The following is an 18,617-nucleotide window of genomic DNA, read 5'->3' as shown; positions in this document are numbered from 1 at the left end:
ATACACCCCAAAAAGACACCCCGTGTTTGAATTTTTTTTCGGAAACTCGGCTGCGTGGGCAAGTTTTTGGGCAAAATTGGATCTTTATAGTCTTCTGCCAAAGGTTGGAAAATCAATTTAGTCGATCAAAATAAAAGATTGTGTCATAATTTATGTAAGGAAGAAATCGTATATCCGCGTTTGTGCTACAATAATATGACTAATGCGAACTTTCTAGGCATAACTTGGCTCTGTAATTTATATACTCGATTGTTCTAAAAAAATTGATGTTTTCTAATTGAGATGCCAAAGAATCTTTCAGATTGAGAAGGAGATTAACACGGAGGAGAAAATCAGTGGAGTGGACGACTCGGATCTCCTGTCCTCCAAGAGCAAGAGTGTCCCCGAAAGACTATCGGAGGAGTTGACTGGGTCCTACAAAACCACCACTTTCTACCAGGCATGCATCTTTGACGTCATTATTTTTAACGTTTGACCAGGCATGCATCTACCCGGTTGACAAAACGCTTATCATATTTTTTCATAGACTAAAAAATTAATATGGAAATAGCACGATTTAAGAATTTTTCTATATGTAGTATTATGACAGGCATTTTTTCCATAATCTAGAATTAAATTATAAGTTTTAAAAAAGACTGCTTCTATCAGTGCCTTTGAGGTCTATGGAGCAGTAATAACAAGAAAAAATTAAATGTAAAAAAGTAAAACTAAATCTTTTTTTTTAATTTGAGATTTTTTGTGAAAATCAAGCCCCACATGCCATATAAAGTACAAAGTGATAGATTCCGCTCCTATTAGCAAATCAATTCTGGCAATTAAAATAGATCTTTGTTAAAATTGTTGCAAAAATTTTTCACTTTCTCATTCAATTCCCAGTACTTCTTGCGACTGGGGTTGCTGTTTCCCACCATTGCTTTCATTATATTGAATTTTTGATTGGCAGCATCTAATTTGATTTGTTCGAGAAATGTGTGAAAGGATGGATGTTTTCCTTTAAAGAGAGTAGCAACGCCAAGATGCCGGCCTTCTACAGCATTTGTTGTCCTTATTAACCCAGCAGCTGCTTCGGAATGATTCCAAAGGTTTACTGGAAAGAGAGGGTCGCGAGAATTCCTTCCGATGGTTTCGCTTTTGGTGCGCTGGATGTATGAGGCTACCTCATCAAGTTTTTCAGAGATGTTGTCGTCGAGATCAAATTTTTCAGACACTTTTTCGATTTCCTCGATAACCAAGTCAAAAGCAGCATTGACTAATTCAACTGGTACAAAACTTAGAGCTGGAATTAAGCGCAACGGCAAATTGAGATCGTGATTAGTTTCATACAGTCGCTTTAGGCCAACTTCGTTTATTTTCCGGTTGAACGCTTGACATAAATGAAAAAATCAGCCTTTCAGCAACGCTCCGTATGATGACTAGCGAAAGCGTTTAGTGCTGCACGTTCAAAATCGAGGAGAATACGGTGAGGCTCGGTGTTTTCGGTGATTTTGGTAAAAGTTATTCCAAGGAAAATTGATATAATGATGTAGTTTTGGTTTCAATTTTGTACGTGATTTTGAAAATTGGGGATTAAAACCTGTTAATTGAGTCAAATTTCAGATTTTGAGGCTTAAATTGCGATTTAGTCATTAGAACAATATCCTTAAGTGAAATACTCAAATTGAATCCAAAAATGTAGACTCAAATGAAATAACACGTGCTGCTATATTTCCGATTCTAAATAGGACTTTGAAAGATTACATTAATTAGGCACCGGTTAAGCTGGTATATAGGGCAGATTAATATAGGGTAGATTATTATAGGGTAGATTGATGTGTAGGGTATAATGGCATAGGGTAGAATGGTATAGGGTAGTTTGGAATAGGGTAGGTTGTCCTGCCACCGGATTAAATCTCCGCTTACACGTTAATAGCTCGAAATCGGGCGTTAAATGTCCCAAATTGGCCAAAATGGCAAAATTTAAAATTCCATAACTTGAAAAAAAAATCACAGGTGAAATGTTTTCAAATTTAAGCCCAGGACAACAGTACTTTTTGAATGATATTTAAAAATTCCGTCAAAAATGGCTAGTTAAAAGTCGACATTCGTCTGAAGAAAAAAAACCCACCCCGACCACAATTATTCCGTTACATAATGTTCTGATTCAGCAAGACCCTATTCTAAACTCAATTGAATCTACCAAAACCTGTTTCTAAATGATTTTTGATTAATAAAAGTTTTCTATGGAAAAAATTTTATGTACAGTTTTCATGTAAGCATTTTTTTACAAAAACTAATTTTATATTTTCGTTAGTAAAATGATTTCAACCACTCAAAACCTCTTTTAAACTCATTTTAAAACTACCCAAACAATGTTTAATTGTATTTTGGTTTTTCAATGGAAATTGTTTATTGTACAATCTATATGGTGAGCGTTTTTTGAGCAAAATCAAAAAATCATAATTTTAGCCGTCAAAAATCCTTCCAACGTCAAGATCTTTTTGTACACTCATTTAAAACTACCCCAACACACTTCTTGTTCAGGCTCACTTTTACATTTTTTGCGGCTTAAATTTTGATCTGTTACAAGGAAGACAAAATTCACTATCAAACAGCGAAAGTGCAATGAACATGAAAAACGTGGTTGCTTTTCATTTCGGTAATGGAATCTAGTTATCAGATTTCACAGTGAAATGAAAATTTTATCTATTGATCCAGTTGTCTCAAATTGGGCTCATTTTATCACAAAAGAGTCCATCATGAGATATTCTAGAAATTCAAAGAGCTTTAAGGACATCAATTTTTTTCTTTCAATTACGAAAGCAGTGATTTTTTTTCCGTTTACTTGCGTTCATGAGTCGGTTCTATTTGTCTGTCGGTTTTGTTCTCAATATGTTGTTTTTGGTTGAATTTTCTGTTATTAAACCATTATGCTGAATGATCTGTCACCGCCAAAACTATCTTCGGACATAAAAGCGTCTGTTGAGGAAACAAGACTTTCCTTACTAGAAACTTACTAAATTTTCTGAACGTTGCTGGCTCATATCATTCTCTTTTTGGGTTTTAAGGAAAAAATTCCAGTAGTCGAAAAATATTTAGCTATCAAAATTGAACTGCAAAATTTAACTTTCAAAAGGTTTTTCGTTCGAAATATTACTTTTCAGAACGTGTATTCGGAACTGACGGGCGACTTGGAGTTCTCTAAGCACTCCTCTGATTCCTACTCATCCGGATCAGAAGAAGAAATAGAGCCAGTACGACAAGTAGACTCGCGAGGTAAATCTGCTCATCGGCAGAAGACGATAATTGCAGCAGAAGATTACAATAAACCGACTGGGATTCCGGATCGAGGTGCTTGGCTTATGTTTCTATTTTCTCTGCCAAAATTCTGTAACTTTAGACCGCTTCGATCGAAGTCGAGTTTTTCTTGACTAAAAATTGCTTCCGACTGCTAATTTTTAGTCACAAAACTGCCAATTCACAGTCAAATTGTACCTTATTTTGGTCGACGCGGTCAAAATTGTGAGCATCTCTTGAAGTTTAGTTTTCCAGGTGTTCCGTTAAATATATATTTGCGCGGTGATTATTGTTCAGATCAAGCAATGACACGTCAGTGGAGGGGGGCTTTAAATTTCTGTCCAAATTTTTGTCCATCACGTATATAGTTACAAAAAATTATGCGCAATGGCACATTACAAAAGTTATGCCCAATGAAACCTATACTATATGGGACGTGACCGCTCGAAGTAGACCAAAATTTGGCCAAACAAGTCCAATTATAAGCGGAGCACCTCGACCAGGGATAGAAGATGAAGATGAAGTCTACGACTGCTGCGAATTATCTTGTAAATGTTCAACTGGTGTGTACTCGAAGCTACTTCTAATCTAAATTGGGATTTTTTAACAATCTTAAAAAAGGATGACTCATCTTTAGAAAATATCACAGAAGATTGTTTCTAGAGAACCCTGAAATGCTTTAAAAAGAGAACAAATTAAAATTGTCCATTTAGAGACATTCAACTTTTTTTTCCAATTCTGCCCGATTGTGACAATAAGAGAAACGAATTATTTCATAATAAATATTGAGTTTTGAGCACATTGGCTAAAATAATATTAAGGTTACGTGCGAGAAATAATCAGAATTCAATTCAAATTTAATAAACTCATTTTTATGATGTTTTTGAGATTATGCAATCCTCCGTTCGCAATTTTATTTTGAAAAGCAAAAAGTAAGATATTGTTTTAGACAGTGACGAATATAAAAACGAAAGCAATTGGCAATATTACGATAGTCGACCACTGGCAGAAAGCCGAACGAAAAGCGAAAGAAGAAGCTCTGGCCGACGAGTCACTTTTGCAACATCAAAAAGTTCCAGCACCCAAACTAGTTCCGACCTGTCTTATAACCGATCAGCCGACTATAAGTCATCGCGATACGACCCAAAACGAAGAAGCAAGGCCGAACAAACTTGCCCGTATGACCCAGAAAGGTTGGAACGGAATCCGATTCTTGCTTCGAAAATTGCCTCTGGTGACGACCCGGGATGCATGTGTGGGCGGAACGCAGAAACTAGACGGCCGAGCCAGTCGACGTATCAGTCACAAATGAAAGACAAGGAATGCGGTTGTTCCTTTAACTATGCGGATAACCAGAGAAAATCTAGAACAACTGGTCGAGGCGATAAAAACGACGAAGGCGAATGTTGCATCGAAGCTCCAGAAACCGCTAAAGAAGCTCTCAATGTTTTGTACAAGCTTTCCGACCTTGAGCTGGAAATTCTATCAAACAAGATTCCTCAAAACGCAGAGACTAAGTTGCTCAAAGCGGCGAGTGATTTGGAAAAACCAAAGATCAAAGAGGTTCTCAAATCGTCGGCAAAATGGGAACCACCATCGTTGGAAGATATGAAACGAACGGGATCCCAGCTGCCTCATTTAGAAAAACTAGACCTTTATCATGGCTTACACGTTAAGTTAGATCGCGATACTGTTTCAGATGCGTTGTTAGACTTGAGTCCGCGAGATCAATTTTATGCCTTAGGAAACGCAGGAGTTACTTCAATTCCAATTGAAAATATAATTCGGGCAACCAATAGCTTAGAGTTGCACGAGATAGCGTACGTAATTGATAACTTGTCTTTTCTAGCTGTGGAAAAATGGGCCAAAGAAACATCACCTACTAAAAAAAGGGATCTAGTGAAAGTCCTGCAAACGTGTCTGTGTGATAAGGCGGGTAAAGGCGATAGATGCACGTGCTGTGCTCAAAGTGGCGCCTTAGGTTCCGGAAGGAGGGGGAGTTGCGAGACTTCAACTCAAACTGGAAACAAAAAATCAGGAGGTTTCTGTTTTTGCGGAGGCAATCTTCGAAGCTCTTCACCAAGAGAAGGTCAATGCTACTGCGGTTTAAACAAGGGCAATGATGGTTGTTGTTACTGTAAAGCATCGTCAAGGAGCCAAGTTCAAAGGACAACCCTTCAGGGAAGCCAAGACCGAAGGTCAACTTTTCAGGGAAGCCAAGACCGAAGGTCAACTTTTCAGGGAAGCCAAGACCGAAGGTCAACTTTTCAGGGAAGCCAAGACCGAAGGTCAACTTTTCAGGGAAGCCAAGACCGAAGGTCAACTTTTCAGGGAAGTCAAGACCGAAGGTCAACTTCTCAGGGAAGCCAAAATAAAAGAGGAACTTTTAGAAGTAGAGTTCGACCTTCAGAGAACACGATCTCGTTTGATCGTATTGAAGAATCGCCCGAAGAAAACGAGGAAGAAGTCACTAATGGAGTCGAAGAAAGCGATTATTTTGAAGAAGAGTCAGCTTTCAGTCCATCGAATTCCAGCTCCGTTGAAATAACCAGACAATCAGTTGAGAATCGAAGATCTGAAACTGAACCAATGGAAAACCGAACAACTGTCAACCGAACAATCAGCAGCCGCTCATCAAAGAGCCGAAAAAGCGAGGGCCGATTATCTGAGTCTGATTATAGCACAAACCCTTTTGAGTAAGTACAGACTCTAATTTTGATTAGGCGCCGAGGGCGGAAAAATATCTTTTTCTGGAAGGGCGAGAGAGGATTATATTTTTCGAAATTTTTTCAAAATCCTGTCGAATTTTTGTGAAGCTCGACCAAATATATTTTCTGATCTCTCCTCAAATCGGCAAAAGTTTTCAGATTTTAATTTTTTGTAAGCAGCTGTTAAAAAGTGCTATTTTCAATATTTGGTGCTTCAAAAGCTAGACTAAATATTTATTTTGTTTCTAGAGTCCCTGACGAAGATCGTAGATCTCAGCGAAACAGCATTCCATACAAAGTGGTCAAAGATTCAAAAACGCTCAGCGGACGGAACTCTCTGAACAAAAATTCGATGACATTTGGAAGCTCGTTTTCTAATGGCTCGGCAACTCTTCAAAACAGCGAAGACAATCGCTCCCAAGTTTCTTCCAAACAACCAGAGGTGACAATTTCCGATTTCAAAGGCAACGCTGCTTCTTCGGTGGCTTCTAGTAGCTTCGACAGAGAAAGTTCTGTAAGCTCAATCAACAGAACTTTCGATGTGCCAAAAAATTCGGATAGATCCAATTCTTTGCAGCATTCTGGTCAGCGTGTCGTTTCGTCTTCGGCTTGGAGCGGCAACAAAGACTCTTTTTCTAACTCTTACAGCGACGAAATATCTTCGCACAGCTCGGAAAGAGAGAGCAGTCTTAGTTCTGCCAACCGAACATTCGATGTTCCAAACACGACTGTAAATTCAAACTCTAAAACATCTGCTAATCGACGAGAAATTAAATCTTCGGCTTGGGGAGGCAACACCGATTCTGTTTCAAATGGAAAATCGGCATCTCAAAACTTTGACCATGAAAGCAGCGCAGGTTCAACAAGCCGAGTATATGATAAACCTAAGACTTCAATGAGTTCTGGGCCAAATGAGTCAAACAATCAGCGCATAGTTTCAGCATCGGCTTGGGGAGGAAATACAACAGCAAGTTCAAACCGACAACAATCTGGGACTCAAGATTTAGACAACATAAGCAAAGTTGGTTCTACGACTCGAACAAAGAATAGTCAGAAGTCAACTAGCAAGTCGGAACAAAACGTTTCTGCTAATCAGTCGGAACAAAACAATTCTGCTAATGAGTCGGAAAGAAACATTTCTGCTAATCAGTCGGAACAAAACAATTCTGCTAGCAGGCGCGTCGTTGGGGCTTCTGATTGGGACGGTAACACGGATTCTTTTTCTTCTTCTAGCAATGAATATGGATCAGGGGGCTCTGTGCAGTTCAGTGATGACGACAATGGTAGCAGTTCAACTAGCAGAGCGGGTGATCAGTCGAATTCGGCATCTGGCAATCAGCGGAACGATTCAACAACTGGACGTCGCGTATCCGCATCGGCCTGGAACGCCAGTTGAAAGGACTATTTTGAGCTTAATAATATTTTACTAGGTAATACTTTTTTGTGTATTTTCTATTAGGCGGCCCAAACTTCAGACTTCTGCTCTCTTGATTTGATCATTGTTCTTAAATTTGTTGGATGAAACCACTCAAACTCAAAATGAACGCTTTTGCGATAAAGAATTTTGTGTTTTTGGGCCGCTTATCAGTGAAGACTTCTTGTTTCTTTGTTCAGTTTATAAATTAATGATCATATTTCTTATGTTTCAAGACAAGCCGCAAATCTTTTGCTGAAACCTCGAGTTGACCGCCAGAGATAAAATTCACTGTTTCAGAGAAAAACTAGTGTTTGCCAGCGCTGATTTAGGTTTGGATCAGCCCCACGTTATCCGTGATCAGGACTGCAACATCGACAAATCAACTTTGATACCACCTTTGAATCAAACATGAGTTTTTGAAATCAGCACTGAGTTCTTTCTGACCCGGGTCGAAGTCCCTGACTGTCGAGGTCTTTCTGAAAAGAAAACCAGCGCTGATTCGAATCAGCGCTGGATTTCGTTCTTTTTTCAGAATTCAAAAAAAAAAACATTCACGGGGATCGAATTTTACCCCACTGTCCCCCGATTTATTTAAAAAAAGCTGATTTTACTTAATAATAGCCCAGTATAGTAAGCAATTTGGGTCTTTTTACATATTACACCCAAATTTCTTAATTTTGCGATTTTAAATTATTCAAGGTATAAATGCAGAGAACAGTACACTGATTGCACTGATTGGTTTGGTTAATTCAAATGCGATCATTTACTCTCAAGCTTACTTCTATCAGGGTCGAATTTTTTTTTTGTCATTTTTTTATTGATTGGTCTTTTTTCTGGAGCTATTTTTTTCTGGTCTGGGTAAAATTTTGCACTTTAGTCGATTTAAATTTGAATAGTTTAGCAAGTGTTCTAGTTTTTTCGGCCACTTCGGCCTTTTTGTAAGTCAGATGAAAACTTCTAGCCAGTCAGATTGAAGCAAAATTGTTTCAGATCAACATGTTAAAAAATTATTTTTTTTTGATTGAAGAAAAGAGAGTCAGCATTTATTTTGCTTGAAATAATAACTTCAGACTCAAAATCAAACTTGACAGAATTCTATTGCGGATTTTTAAAAAACACTCAGTTATCGATGAAGTATTGCTGCATTTTTCACTGAACTAACAATGATTGAACACTGGAAGTTGTATTATTATGAGACACTGCTGAATCAGGGATGCTTGATGCTGCGACATTAACACGGGTTTAAATTGCGTGTTTTTTCCTCACGTTTCAATGAATTATGAGGGTCCTGGCCCAAATTCAATTCACTTTTACACTGCTGTAAGAGCTTTATTTTTCTATCCAAACAAAAAAATAAATTAGCTTTTTTTTCTAAAAAATCTGCCAATTTTAGAAACACGCGCCACTGGAAAAAATTGAAGCAAAAGCTATTGTTGAAAAAGAATCGTTCTTGGCCTTATTACTCCAGTTTTGTCTTCAGAAAGCGGAACTACTTTTTTCAAATAAAAACGGCCAATTTGGGGTCTAATTTATGTTATGAACCTTTATGATCAAATCACAGCGCGTTAACGCGAAAAAAACTACTCAAATTACACAATAGAAAGATTAAACAAACTACCAACATGAATGCAATTAAGCCACAAGTTTTCAATCATCGTTAATGCGGAAAAAGATAAGACCAAAAAAAAAATTTTTTTTGCACTCTAGTTAGATTTTTGAAAAGAATTGAAAGTTTTTAAGAACAGTAGAAAAGACTGATGACTGTAACTGGCCAGAATAGTTTTGCAAAAATGAATAATAGAGCCACAAGCGAAACCTTCGATTTCAATAAAGAACTAGAAAAAATTTGGAAACAAGTTTTACTCTGCGAATTTAATTTTTTTTGCCTTACTCAATAACTTTGATGGCTGTAAAAAGAATAGAAAGGCAAAACCTGAAACAAGAAAAGATTTTGACATTTGTGTGGTACCTGGTTTTCCACCGCGTGAAATAAAAAAGTTACCGCGTACCCTAAAAGTAAACAAAAACGTACCCTAAAACATTCGAATTAATCACATTTTAAAATTAATCAAAGAAACTGGAATGATGCAAATCTCACCCCTCCATAATTTTTTCATTCTATATTTTTTCGAAACATTTTTTAAAAATTGTTGTTGATCGATTTATTTAAATGAAAACAAAAAAATGAAAAAAAAGGCGGTAAAGTGTAATGAATAAAGGATTCAAACGCAAATTGGCATTGTACTGCAGTTCGCAATAAATAAAAATCTCATTTCAGCGAAAATCTTTGAATATTGCCACTGCCCTTCAGGTTATTTTAATGGCCAGAAATAAAATAACCTGGCCATTAAGTTGTATGGTCAGTTAAAACACGAAACACTAATCAAATCACTCAAAATTTTAGTGAAAAATTCTGAGTAAGAAACAACTCAGAATTTTTCACTAAAATTTTTCGAAAGTCTGATTTGGTTTTGCAGTCAGCTACAAACAATATCAATCATCGAATGATGAAATTGCTGACTTGGAGGAACTATTGAGACCCATTAATTTGCAGTCTGTAATGAATTTTCGGGCGCGGAACGTTTTGTTGTACTCAAATCTCAATCAAGCTTTCATGTTTAGTTTCCTAAAAACGGCTAACAAACTCAAAGCGTCGCCAAATATGTGTTCATTTTGATCGCCAAAATTGATTTGGAAAACAAACCGAGCATTAGTTTTCATTGTTTTCTGCAGAAATCAAACAAAATTTATAAGGGCTTCTTTAAAACACAATATTAGAGAATTTTTCTATGAATATATAGTTGAAACAACCGGATTTTCTTTTTTTTCTATCATTTATTACTCAGTATGTCTTCCCTTGCTTTCAATATATAATATCACGCGTCTTCGCATCAGAAAATGTCCGCGTCTGATGTTCTCTTCGTAGATATAGGAGGTTTTTGTATTAAGCTGAAATTTTGACCATTCTCCTTTATTTAACTATAACATTAAGACGCCTAGCTATTTCTTCAAATGTTTTTGTTTTCTCGTAAGTTTTGAACCCTAATTTCCATAAAGTTACTGAATCTTGTGTGCTAAACTGCAAGTGTCGACAACACCTTTCGTTTAATTCAATCTTGACTTTAAAGTTGTCTAAAATGTAAAAGTGCCAATATTGACATTGAAAGGGATTTACTTGGGCTATATTGCGCAGTTGCATAGGCTGTGGTAACTGAGCTGGGTGACACAAATCACTCATATTCAATGTGTAGCCTCGAACACTACAAATTAATAAGCAAATAACAAACAAGACTACTCGTATCAGGGCGAAGCCCTGAATGTTCCGACTGCCTTTTAAGGTTTATCGAGCGGTAATAACATTAAAAAACTCAATGAAATAAAAAAAATGAAAAAAAAAATTTCTAAAATTTGAAATTTTTTAAAGAAAAATCATCCCCCCATAAAAAGTACAAAAGGATAGATTTCGCTCCTTATAACAAACCAATTATGGCAAATAGGCTTCTTTTAACCAATTTGGAACGATTTCTAAGATTGATTAACTCTCCGCTTACGCGTTAATGACGCGAAATATATCGCGCGTTAATTGTCCCAAATTGGCCAAAATGGCAATCATTAAACCCCCGTAACTTAACAAAAAATGATCACAGGTAAAGATATCTTTTCAAATTTGAGCTCAGGACAACAATATCTTTCGAATGATAAAAAAATTCTGTCAAAAATGGCTAGTTAAAGAGTCGAAATTTGTCTGAAGAAAAAAAAACCCACCCCGAGCACAAATATTCCGTTACTTTCGTATCGAAAGTCGGAACAATAAGTTAATATGTTTATAAACAAAAACTGTGCATCTAGAAACTCGAACCACAAAACACTAAAATCTAATGGCACAAAAAACTCATATTTATAGTTTTTCTCGAACAGTAAATAATATAAAACAAAAAAAAGAATTCCGATCATGCTAAAAAATTTGGTTGCAAACTTGGACTGAAGCAAAATCACAACAAACGAAGATTTTTTGTTGTCGATTCTTCAAAAAAATTTTAAAAAGATTGTCGTAGATTGGTTAACTTGCCTGAAAAAAAAACTTTTAAATATGTGTTTGACTGAAATGAAAATTTTGCACTGCAGTTCGGAACAGAAAAACAAATCAGTGTAGGACAAATCTTTTACTATTGCCAATGCTTTTCAAAACAATTTTTTTTTGAAGATTAAATTTAAAACATTTAAAAACTAATAATTTAGTTTTCAAAAAGTTTCATTTGGTTTTTCAGTATTATACAAGCAACATCAAACGTCAAATGATTAAGAATTTAAACATTTTGTCTTAAGGAAGTTGTTCCACTCTGCAATGATATTTTTGAGCGCGGAACATTTTTGAGCGCCGCACTAAAACAACAATCACGCTTGCGCGTTTAAATAAATCCCTGGTGCTGATAACAGTTTTTCTGCAAAATTTGATTTGAAAAAAAAAATCAACCCAAAATATTTTTTTCATTTCGTTTTGCAAAAGTTGAAACAAATTTAATGGTTGCTATTAAAAACACAACCTAAAAAAATCTTTCTATAAATATATAATTAAACCAAAAAGATTTACTTGAAATACTCAGTCTGACATATTTTACCTTCGACAAACAATCTTATGCTTTTCCGCATCAAAATATAAAGAGTTTTATGTAAAGAGTGGCGTGGTAATTTACTTAGGCATTCTATTTTTTTTGCATAATTTTTGACCAAATTGTTTGCTTCATATAAACCCGGAGATGAAATGTATGTGGGCCCAGTTTTGGAGTCTTACCTGGATAGAGAACCTTTTTGAAAATGGTTTTTTTCTAAGAACTCAAGGAACAAATCAAGGAATGTGGAGGTTTGCATTGTTTGTTTTTCATGTTTTAAATGGTGGAAATTTGGAACCAGAAAGATTTTAGGGTTTTTTGAGCATTTAAATTCCCATAAAAACTTAGTTCAATTTCTGTTTTCAGCTTTTATCATTCATACTGGATGATTTTTTGGGTTGACGAAAAAAGTGTTTCACTATATAATCAAAATTTCTACAGTCGTCCCACTTCGGAGCAAACCAGCGTACTTCCTAAAAAATACATTTATCTAATCAGAGAGAAAAATTTCTGCAATATGATATAAAAAACTGAAGCTCCTAAAAACTTTCCTTGCCGTATAGGAAACATTGTAGCATTGTACTCCATGCAACTTGTTTTGTATTTTCAAATTTGTTTGTTTCGATGGATTTGCACGGTCTGGATTTATCGCTAATTGACTTAAACGAAATAAATCGAAAAAACAATTCGGATACAGTTGATAAGTGACATAAAAAAATCGACTTCGTTGCATGAAAAATTTGTCAAGTTTCAGAAAAATTCAGTCGCTGTTTTTACAACCGGTTTGCTAGTTCTTAAAAATTTTACCAGATCATTCATGCAAGCTGAACTTTCCTTGAATTTATTTAATTATAATGTGAGGAAGCTACTTCAAAAAATTGCAAATTATTGTATTTGAAGCTATAGCTCATCCTTTTTTAAGGGCTGGGATTATGCTTTTAACTTTTTTTTTACTTGAAACTGATGCACTTCCTGAAAACGTGGGGATTTGTCCTCGTTGGTTTGATATTTTGTCTACAATTATTCTGCATTACGTTGCGGGGGGTTCAAAATTATCAAGGGCGTCCCAAAATTTTGGATCAATTCCGTAAAATATTATAACAAAGTCGAGCCAAACAATTTGTTGAACATTCCAATTGTCACAAAATTTCAGTCATTTAGTCCAGACATTTTTTTTGCGTTGAAAAAACAGTTTTTTTTTCAACTTGATACCCTCAAATTTTGAATACTTTTCAAAACATTTGGGTATAAAATTTATAAATTAAAATTTGGGGGGGGGGAGTCAATTTAGGCATTCAAATTGTAAACGGATCAAAATTCTAGGGGGTTGAGGTCTATGAAGAAGGCGATTTGTGTTGCGGGGGGAGGCGACATTAAGTAGTACAGAGTAACATGTCTTATGACATTTGTTCATTTTGCTTCAAAATATTTCTTGGAAAAATGAATGCAAGTTTTTTGAAAGTATTTTAGTGGGCTCCAAGCTTACTCTTGTCTGATCAAAAAGAATTATATTTTTTGTAAATTATTGCGTATTCATACAATTATGGAAAAATATTTGGAGACTTAATTGATGGAAAGAATTTTTAACTTCATTACAAAACAACATAAAATTTCGCTATATATCATAATCGACGACAATTCACTACGCAATTGGCGTAAAGTAAATAATAACCAATAGGTGAGAAAACAAATTCATTAAACAAACTATTTAGTACTTGTGTACTTTTCAAAAAAACTTTAACCATAAACTAAGTTCCTTAGACATTACACTTAATTGAAATTTTCAAAATTTTTTTTTATTTGGTAAAAATGGCTACTCTTTATTCGCTTTTGTTGACATTTGGAGATATTAAGGTCGGTTTTTGTTGATATTTTTGAATGAAAACTGGAGCTAGAAAACAAGTCAACTGTAATAAGAGTCTGTCTTTGGATAGTTTTCAAGTCAAGGCATATACTTTTGTTGTCAATATTTTAAGCTGTCGCGGGTGTTGATATTCTCATTAGCTTCACGTGGTTTGTTTCAAGTGATTTGTGTCACTTGGTTTCCGTCGCGTGGTTTGTGTCACGTGCTCGGCGTGTTTTTCAGCACTGACAAACAGTCCTTGACTGCGTGATAGATGACAGACTTGATCTGCAGTTTGTTCTCGTGATTCGCATGTCTATCCGAGAGGTTCCGGAACTCGTTTGTCGTCTGCAGACAATATTTCACTCTCTCGGTTGACACGAAGTCGACTGCGGCTTTAATGTACGAATTCAGATTGCGAACCTGAAACAAAAACGGAAACTGAAGCCAATCCCAGGAAAAAAATTCAGGACAAAAAAAACGTTTTGTATGTATATTAACTTTATTTTCGCTTGCCTTTATTATTAGTTTAAATGCACCATTCAGAATATTTTTTTATATCATTAAAAACATTAAAAAACGCATTGCTAAAACATTTAAAAAAAGCGACACATTTTTTCGGCTTAAAACACTAGGACATCGCTATTCGAACCCCTGATTCATGTTCGCAACCGCTACTGATTCGATGAAATTGTAGTTCGGCTTAACAATTGAAGTCTACCAGGATTCGAACCTGCGATGTTCTGCTCCAAACCTAGAATTCGATTGTTGATTTATACCTGGTGTGGCGCACCAGCGGGAATGAATACTGCGTCGTGTTGGAACTGGACCAGAGTGTATAGTTCCACCCCCTCCTCCCGTTTTAGTCTGGCGAGTCTTTCTGGTAAAACACGAAACACTAATCAGATTACTCAAAATTTTAGTGAAAATTTCTGAGTAAGAAACAATTCAGAATCTTTCACTAAAATTTTTCGAAAGTCTGATTTGGTTTTGCAGTCACCTACAAGCAATATCCATCATTGAATGATGAAATTGCTGACTTGGAGGAATATTTGAGACCCATTAATTTGCAGTTTGTAATGAATTTTGCGGGCGAGGAATGTTTTGTTGTACTCAGATCTCAATCAAGCCTTCATGTTTAGTTTCCTAAAAACGGCCAACAAACTCCAAGCGTCGCCAAATATGTGTTCATTTTGATCGCCAAAATTGTTTGGAAAACAAACCGAGCATTAGTTTTCATTGTTTTCTGCAGAAATCAAACAAAATTTATAAGGGCTTCTTTAAAACACAATATTAGAGAATTTTTTTATGAATATATAGTTGAAACAACCGGATTTTCTTTTTTTTCTATCATTTATTACTCAGTATGTCTTCCCTTGCTTTCAATATATAATATCACGCGTCTTCGCATCAGAAAATGTCCGCGTCTGATGTTCTCTTCGTAGATATAGGAGGTTTTTGTATTAAGCTGAAATTTTGACCATTCTCCTTTATTTAACTATAACATAAAGACGCCTAGCTATTTCTTCAAATGTTTTTGTTTTCTCGTAAGTTTTGAACCCTAATTTCCATAAAGTTACTGAATCTTGTGTGCTAAACTGCAAGTGTCGACAACAACTTTCATTTAATTCAATCTTGACTTTAAAGTTGTCTAAAATGTAAAAGTGCCAATATTGACATTGAAAGGGATTTACTTGGGCTATATTGCGCAGTTGCATAGGCTGTGGTAACTGAGCTGGGTGACACAAATCACTCATATTCAACGTGTAGCCTCGAACACTACAAATTAATAAGCAAATAACAAACAAGACTGCTCGTATCAGAGCAAAGCCCTGAATGTTCCGACTGCCTTTTAAGGTTTATCGAGCGGTAATAACATTAAAAAACTCAATGAAATAAAAAAAATGAAAAAAAAAAAATCTAAAACTTGAAATTTTTTAAAGAAAAATCATCCCCCCACACGCCATAAAAAGTACAAAAGGATAGATTTCGCTCCTTATAACAAACCAATTAAGGCAAATAGGCTTCTTTTAACCAACTTCGAACGATTTCTAAGGTTGATTAACTCTCCGCTTACGCGTTAATAACACGAAATATATCGCGCGTTAATTGTCCCAAATTGGCCAAAATGGCAATCTTTAAACCCCCGTAACTTTACAAAAAATGATCACAGGTAAAGATATCTTTTCAAATTTGAGCTCAGGACAACAATATCTTTCGAATGATAAAACAATTCTGTCAAAAATGGCTAGTTAAAGAGTCGAAATTTGTCTGAAGAAAAAAAAACCCACCCCGAGCACAAATATTCCGTTACTTTCGTATCGAAAGTCGGAACAATAAGTTAATATATTTATAAACAAAAATTGTGCATCTAAAACTCGAACCACAAAATACTAAAATCTAATGGCACAAAAAACTCATATTTAATGTTTTTCTCGAACAGTAAATAATATAAAACAAAAAAAAGAATTCCGATCATGCTAAAAAATTTGGTTGCAAACTTGGACTGAAGCAAAATCACAACGAACGAAGATTTTTTGTTGTCGATTTTTCAAAAACATTTAAAAAAGATTGTCGTAGATTGGTTAACTTGCCTGAAAAAAGAACTTTTAAGTATGTGTTTGACTGAAATGAATAATGGATTGAACGCAAAAAAAAATTTTGCACTGCAGTTCGGAACAGAAAAACAAATCAGTTTAGGACAAATCTTTTACTATTGCCAATGCTCTTCAAAACAGTTTGATTTTTTTTGAAGATTAATTTCAAAACATTTAAAAACTATTTAATTTAGTTTTCAAAAAGTTTCATTTGGTTTTTCAGTATTATACAAGCAATATCAAACGTCAAATGATTAACAATTTAAAAATATTGTCTTAAGGAAGTTGTTCCACTCTGCAATGATATTTTTGAGCGCGGAACAGTTCTGAGCGCCGCACTAAAACAACAATCACGCTTGCGCGTTTAAGTAAATCCCTGGTGCTGATAACAATTTTTCTGCCAAAGTTGATTTGAAAAAAAAAATCAACCCGAAATGTTTTTTTCATTTCGTTTTGCAAAAGTTGAAACAAATCTAATGGTTGTTATTAAAAATACAACCTAAAGAAAATCTTTCTATAAATACATAATTACACCAAACAGATTTACTTAAATTGTAAAGAGTGGCGTGGTAATTTACTAAGGCATTCTATTTTTTTTTGCATAATTTTTGACCAAATTGTTTGCTTCATATAAACCCGGAGATGCAATGTATGTGGGCCCAGTTTTGTAGTTTTACCTGGATAGAGAAACTTTTTGAAAATGTTTTTTTTCTAAGAACGCAAGGAACAAATCAAGGAATGTGGAGGTTTGCATTGTTTGTTTCTCATATTTTAAATGGTGGAAATTTGGAACCAGAAAGATTTTAGGGTTTTTTTGAGCATTTAAATTCCCATAAAAACTTAGTTCAATTTCTGTTTTCAGCTTTTATAATTCATACTGGATGATTTTTTGGGTTGACGAAAAATTGTTTCACTATATAATCAAAATTTCTACAGTCGTCCCACTTCGGAGCAAACCAGCGTCCTTCCTAAAAAATACTCTGGATTAATCTCCATTTATCTAATTAAGCACTTTTTGGCGTCTTATCTGCTTTTCACAAGTCTGCAGAGAACAATTTCTGCAATATGATATAAACTGAAGCTCCTAAAAACTTTCCTTGCAATTGTATAGGAAACATTGTAGCAATGTACTCCATGCAACTTGTTTTGTAACTTTCAAATTTTTTTGTTTCGATGGATTTTTTGCACGGTCTGGATTTATCGCTTATTGACTTAAACGAAATAAATCGAAAAAACATTTCGGATACAGTTGATAAATGACATAAAAAAATCGACTTCGTTGCATGAAAAATTTGTCAAGTTTCAGAAAATTTCAGTCGCTGTTTTTACAACCGGTTTGCTAGTTCATGAAAATGTTACCAGATCTTTCATGCAAGCTGAACTTTCCTTGAATTTATTTAATTATAATGTGAGGAAGCTACTTCAAAAAATTGCAAATTATTGTATTTGAAGCTATAGCTCATTCTTTTTTAAGGGCTGGGATTATGCTTTTGACTAGGGAGTTTTCTACTTGAAACTGATGCACTTCCTGAAAACGTGGGGATTTGACCTCGTTGGTTTGATATTTTGTCTACAATTACTCTGCATTAGGTTGCGGGGGGTTCAAAATTATCAAAGGGGTCCCGAAAATTTGGATTAATTCTGTAAAATATTATAACAAAGTCGAGCCAAAAAATTGGTTGAACATTCCAATTGTCACAAAATTTTAGTCATTTAATCCAGAAATCTTTTTTGCGTTGAAAAAACAGTTTTTTTTTTCAACTTGATGCCCTCAAAATTTGAATACTTTTCAAAAAATTTGGTTATAAAATTTATAATTTAAAATTCTGGGATGGGGGGGGGGCAGTTTAGGCATTCAAATTGTAGAGGGATCAATATTCTAGGGGGCTGAGGTCTTTGAAGAAGGCATTTGTGTTGCGGGGGGAGGCGACGATAAGTAGTACAGAGTAACATGTCTTATGACATTTGTTCATTTTGCTTCAAAATATTTCTTGGAAAAACGTATGCAAGTTTTTTGAAAGTATTATAGTGGGCTCCAAGCTTACTCTTGTCGGATCAAAAAGAATTATATTTTTTGTAAATTATTGCGTATTCATACAATTATGGAAAAATATTTGGAGACTTAATTGATGGAAAGAATTTTTAAATTCATTACAAAACAACATAAAA

The 18,617-nt window shown here is 35.0% G+C and overlaps 1 protein-coding gene across 1 annotated transcript in view; it reads left to right on the top strand.

Moving 5' to 3' along the window:
* The window catches only part of LOC134841134 (uncharacterized), a 31,427-nt gene extending 24,050 nt beyond the window's left edge, over positions 1–7,377 (top strand). Inside the window, exons 4-8 of the mRNA XM_063856923.1 lie at positions 302–439; positions 3,141–3,252; positions 3,777–3,836; positions 4,223–5,969; positions 6,231–7,377. Of these exons, the coding sequence (XP_063712993.1) occupies positions 302–439; positions 3,141–3,252; positions 3,777–3,836; positions 4,223–5,969; positions 6,231–7,377 (3,204 nt within the window). The remainder of the gene's footprint in view (positions 1–301; positions 440–3,140; positions 3,253–3,776; positions 3,837–4,222; positions 5,970–6,230) is intronic.
* The last annotated feature ends 11,240 nt before the right edge of the window (positions 7,378–18,617 follow it).

This window comes from Symsagittifera roscoffensis, chromosome 3 (assembly GCF_963678635.1).
Source record: "Symsagittifera roscoffensis chromosome 3, txSymRosc1.1, whole genome shotgun sequence".
Taxonomy (NCBI): Eukaryota; Metazoa; Xenacoelomorpha; order Acoela; family Convolutidae; genus Symsagittifera; species Symsagittifera roscoffensis.
The sequence above is the reverse complement of the archived record's forward strand: the minus strand, read 5'-3'. Positions and strand labels throughout refer to the sequence as shown.